This window comes from Vipera berus, assembly GCF_964194415.1.
Source record: "Vipera berus genome assembly, chromosome: 13".
NCBI classification, from domain to species: Eukaryota; Metazoa; Chordata; class Lepidosauria; order Squamata; family Viperidae; genus Vipera; species Vipera berus.
The window spans coordinates 8,889,722-8,895,575 of NC_138216.1; the positions used below are offsets into that span (position 1 = coordinate 8,889,722).

At 43.8% G+C, this 5,854-nt stretch overlaps 1 protein-coding gene across 1 annotated transcript in view; it reads left to right on the forward strand.

Moving 5' to 3' along the window:
• Window positions 1-1,995, forward strand: part of CCNF (cyclin F) — a gene marked incomplete at its 5' end in the record, with an annotated part of 66,989 nt that extends 64,994 nt beyond the window's left edge. The window contains one exon of the mRNA XM_081337967.1: window positions 1,500-1,995. Within this exon, the coding sequence (XP_081194093.1) occupies window positions 1,500-1,939 (440 nt within the window). The 3' untranslated portion in view covers window positions 1,940-1,995. The remainder of the gene's footprint in view (window positions 1-1,499) is intronic.
• Window positions 1,996-5,854: the final 3,859 nt, after the last annotated feature.

The following is a 5,854-nucleotide window of genomic DNA, read 5'->3' on the forward strand; positions in this document are numbered from 1 at the left end:
ATTCTGGGCCCGGATCTTAGTTTCCTTATGCAGATTGGATACAGGCCATCCGAAAGGCGCTTTTCCACGAGGCAACTGGACTTTCTTTTCTTCCCTTGAAGATGTTTCGCTTCTCATCCAAGAAGCTTCTTCAGTTCTGACTAGATGGTAGGAGATGGACACCCTGAGGACACAGATAAACCTCCAAGTGGCCTCAAGGACTCTCTAAAAGAAGGCAAATGACCAGCGGTCTGCAAAGAGCATAAATCCTTCCGTTCCCCACCATCCAGTCAGAGCTGAAGAAGCTTCTTGGAGGAGAAGCAAAATGTCTTCAAAGAAAAACAGGAAAGTCCAGTTGCCTCGTGGAAAAGCGTCTTTGGGATAACTGTGACCTGGATGACTGAGAATCTCCATAGACACTGGGATATCGGCAGACTCTGGATTAAGAACAGTTCCGTTTTTAACTCCTTTAAATGTTTAATTCAAATTTGTGCTTAAGTCAGAACTCGTACTTAAAAACAGGCTGCCTATTACAGAATCGATGTGGAACATAAACCAAGATTTCCTTGGTAACTTTATCTGGCACAGAAGCAAACCCAGCATCAATTTAACAACCATTCATTTAGCTCCCATCCGAAATTATAACGGCATTGAAAAAAGTGGCAACTAGACAACTAGTCCGTGCACTTACTATCATTGCGGACCAGTGCTGTTGTAACTTCAAACGGTCACCAAATAAATGCTTGTAAGTTGAGGACTACCTGCAACATAAAAGGGAAGTAAACCTTTGCTGAATTTGGTTGTTGGTTCAGTTTAAGGAAATCCACTCGGCTAGTTCTAGAGCACAAAAGCAAATTGTCCTGGCTTAATTTTGATTTTCTTAGCACGTCTTGGACTGGAGCAGGAGAAGTGGCAGAACCTGGGGGGTAGAGTCAAAAGAGGGACCAGCCTAGAATCTCTACGTAGTCACAAATCTTGAATGCCATTGACCCTTATCTTACTTCAGTCAGGTGCTAGCCGTTGGTTGAGAAGATTCCTTTGCATAGGCATGAATAGCAATAGATCAGTTTCGTTGGACCTTCACGTGTAGACCTGGTGTCATGGTTCCGATGAATGAGACAAATCAAACAAATTGCAGGCATATTATTTATCTAAAAAGTCTTAGTAATGAAACGAAGCATCGGCACTCATGGAGGGATGCCAGAATCTGAAATCTCCTCCCCGCCAAACCCATCATAACACACACACAATCCCCACCCTTATCTACATGTCATAAATCACATTATCCAATTAGTTTTACATATGAGGTTTCACTTCCCATCTGTACGCGGGCTTTTGCAATCTTATCACAACTTCCGGGTGATTCCTCCCTCCCAAATGAAGCAATTAAAATAACAGGCTGCCTCTTATATTGTCAGTGCAAAAAACATGTCTATGTTTGCAGCATTGACACCTGGTTTCTGTGTCTGGCGCTGACCCATCTTATTTTAAGTGTTTTCTTCTATTTCCCCGCTGTATAGTTACAGCTCCTATTGGAATTCCGGAGGGAAGTCTACCACACCAGGACCTCAGGAAGCCTTGCTGTTGCCATGAATCCAGCGATGACGAGAGCCTTCCCAAAGGAGGATGCCGGTACATCGCGAAGGATTATGACCATCCCAACGAGGAGAGCGACTTTCCCATCCTTCAAGCCTCTCCTGTGGAAGCCAGCTCAGGCTATGCCTCAGTCATCAGCACCAGCCCTCCTACTGCTACCGCTGGCAGCTTCAGCACATTTCTCGAAGCCAGTTTGGGGCAACCACTGAGGCTGGCAAAGGATAAAATCCTACAGCTGCCTTCGCGCTCAGAATCATGTTTACATTCTGCCCATGGCCGATCTAGCAGGAGACAAGCCAAGAGGAAGAACGTAACGGCATACACTGAAGAAGAGAAAGACCACTTGGGTTTCTTGAGCCTTTGAAGGCTTGGAAGGCAGAAGTCGTTGAAGCTTGAACCTTAGAGGCTGCTGCTCAGAACGTCAGAATCCTTCAGAGCAGGAGCAAAAATGGGAGGTGGTTGTACCAAGTATCTTGGATGTTGTGGATCATCACTCTCTAGGCTTCCCATGGTAGTGCCCGATTCCCCTCACACAACCCTCAGCTTTTCTTGAGGTTGCCGCCCTCGCTACATCCCACCCTGGTAGCCAAATCGAAGGTGCTAAGACATGCAACACAGAGGTCCTATCTTACCACATGGAAGACCTACCTCTCCTCCAGGACCCAATCCTAATCTTGGTTCGCGTCCCACGTCATACAGCTTCACCCCGACCTTTTTAGCAATTCAGAAGCGATCCTCCTTGAATTTATCTCTCTCTCTCTTGCTATTAGAACAACTTCTCCATGAAATGAAGGAGACCAGATTAGGTACACACACACACACACACACACACACACACAAATAAAAGGATCCTTGGCCATCTTCTGAAATATAAACATCTCATCGATGGATGCTCTCTGCAGATGCGAATCAAAGTGGTCTGGATATTGTAGTCATCTTGAGAGCGTGTGGAGCGATGTTTTCTCGGTAGCTTGGACTCTTCTGGTCTTATATGGAGAAGGGGGATACTACCTCATTTAAACTCTTGTTGCCCTCAAGTTGCTTTTTCTAACGTGACCTCTTTTTTCCAAGTCACTGAGCTATTCCCTCCAAGGCACCAGGTTAGGGAAAGATGGTCTAGCACAACATTCCTCAACCTCAGCAATTTTAAGACATGTGGATTTCAACTCCCAGAATTCCCCAGCCAGCAAGGAATTCTGGGAGTTACAGTCCACGCATCTTAAAATTGCTGAGGTTTCAGAAATACTGCTCTGTAACGGGATCCTGCCAGTCATTGGGTGAATTGGACACCACCATTTACCAATTATTTTCTATGCATTTGACGGTGTTTCCTGCCTTTCTGTTCAAAATAACAGCTATCGCTTATGGACTAGTGTCATAAAGCTATTTAGCAAACGCATCCTGTCCCCATTTTTGCACACTGTTCCTTTACATTCTTTCCCATGTGTTCCTTTGTCATTGTGTTCTTTCTTTGCTCGCTTCCTTACTTTCTCTGATTTTACCTGTTCCTTTCCTCCTAAAAATGCAAGGCAGTTGTATCCATTGGCCCCACAACTGCGATAACAGCAGTGTTACATGGAGCAAGGCTTTCTGACCCAAATTTGTTTCGTTTATTTGTGTCAGGAGCATCACAGTTAAAATAAGGCACACAAAAAACATTAATTTTAAAAATATAAAATACAAGATTAAAACATGTACAAGTTAAACAGATGTTGCCCAGAAACTAGCAACGTTAAAAGCGTTCTTTTGCGCTGCCACAAAGTCCTCAAGTGTACAGTAAGAACACAATCTTTGTGATTGTGAGCTCGTGTGATGGAAACGACGCCCATGTTGATAAAGGGATCAACATGGGTAGAAATTTTGAAAAACCCTAAAAAATAATAGGTCCATTCTATGGAAGAGCCCATAGGGTGTCAAATATGTAATAGGGCTTGAGTGATCTTGAAGAAAACTAAACACTTTTTCACTAGGAAAAAAACCAACCACTTTCTTTCCATCTTTATGTGACCAGGAGACACAAAAATAATGGTTTTTGTTATTTGCTGTATTGTCCAATTGGGGCCTGGGGGGGGAATAATTTTCAAAGAATTATACCTCCATAAACTGTGTACCAAAATTTTTAAAAGGCTTGTGTTGAAGACTGCATGAATTTGAGAAATATTGGACCTGCTCAAAGAAGTCATTTTAAAAAAGAGATATTAATGTTAATGAAAGTTCATGTTGGCTAGTGATTTTTTTATATAAAAACGAACTTTATATGCAAACTCCTGAGTCTTTTTTGATGCATCACTTTGAAGCGTTTCAACATCTTAACAGGGTGGATGAATTATAATCACAAAAGTTTTAGCCTTGACACACGTGGAGCCAGGAAGATCAAGCTAAGCTGTGGCATGCTCGGCCATGCTCTGTAGTTCAATAGGTTTGCTTTATGTAGCGCTCAACTTTTATCGGCATTTATGAGGGCCACCGAATGGGTGCTTTAACCCAACCCCCCCCCCCCAATCTTCAGCCTTTGTAAATGGTCACACGCAAACATGACCATGATCGCATGACTGCATGTCAGGTGCTTGGCAACTGGTCCTCTATGACAGCAAACATTCTGCAGTCACTTGACTGATGTTTTGCCAGTTTCCAGCAAAAGCACCCTTTGAAATTAACAGATTTACACTTGCAACCAGTGTTCACTTAATAACTGCCATGACAGAACTCAAAACACTTAGACAGATAGATAACCTTTATTGTCATTTTTTTTCCTTTGGGTGCAACAGCACACATTAAAAATGAAATTTAGTTGCTTACTGTCAGGTATCAACTTTCAGTTCCATGAGTGCCTCAACTTAAGACCAACAGTTTATTCTGGTTCTAATTGTGGTCATAAGTTGAGGACCACTGGTATAAACCACCATGGCCAGGTCCGTGCAAGATTAAACCATAACCAAGCCAATTCTGTAATGGCTTGGTTGCAAGTGAGTAATATGAGCAGATGATGGGTATTGCTCAGTGGCACATATAAAGCAATATATAGGATATACTGCCCTCTATATGACTTATTAAGGGACGCGGTGGCTCAGTGAGTTAGGACGCTGAGCTTGTCGATCAGAAGGTCTGCAGTTTGGCGGGTCGAATCCCGAGTGCCGCGTAACAGAGTGAGCGCCTGTTACTCATCCCAGCTTCTGCCCACCTAGCAGTTTGAAAGCACGTAAAAATGCAAGTAGAAAAATAGGGACCACTACGGTGGGAAGGTAACAGCGTTCTGTGCGCCTTTGGCATCTAGTCATGCCGGCCACGTGACCACGGAGACGTCCTCGGACAAGCGCCGGCTCTTCAGAGTTGGAAACGACTAGCACGCATGTGCGGGGGAACCTTTACCTTTTTTACATGACTTATTACAGGCTTAATGGGGAATACTGTATACTGCAATATAATGGACTACACTGGACATATTGATCCCTGGAAGCATCCTGGAGTGTTTGCAATAACCCAAGTGAGCAACTAAGGCATTTTATGTCTTTTATGAATGGCCTCTAAGCAAGATGGGTAGCGTACAAATGATTCCTGCATTTCTTTGTTTTCCACTGTTGAGCTTTCAGAACCTTGGAGAGCCACTAGGATGTGCTGTATACATTACTGCACAATACATTAATTGAGCTATGGTGCCTGCAATACAACACCCATATTGCACTGCCTGATTGACTCATTGGGGGATTCCAGACTCAAATGGGGCAACACATTGAAAGTACAGAATACACTGACCCGGATGGTTCCGTTCACACAATCCAGGCTCCATAGAGAAAATATAGCAATATACCATTGTTTATCATATGAAATGGGAGATTAGGGTTAATTATGGCACATGCCGCCCCTGGTGGCTCATAGGTGTAACTGCAGGCTCCATGGGGAATATAAGGCAAACCCCTCTTGTGGGTAAAATAGGATGAAAGTGTATTATGCGCATTCATCGCCTTGAGTTATTTATTAAAAAAAAAACGAAATTGAGATTAAAAAGCAAAGTCACGGCTGCTGCAAGGCTCGGTGGCCGGCTTGGGTTTTAGTGTGGAAAAGAGGAAAAAAATGCATCGAGCGTTTCCTGCGTGGCTGACGTAAGTACTGCAGGCCCAAAGAGTCAGGGCATCCATAAGGCATCATGAAGGGAAAACGCCCATCTACCTTGGAGGACCAGCTCCTCTCTATGACCTTTTCTTTCTCCCCCCCCCGGGAATTCTAAGCAAGTTTTCACAAACTGCCGGAGGCGTGGTCAGTAAAGGAAGGGGCGTGGCTA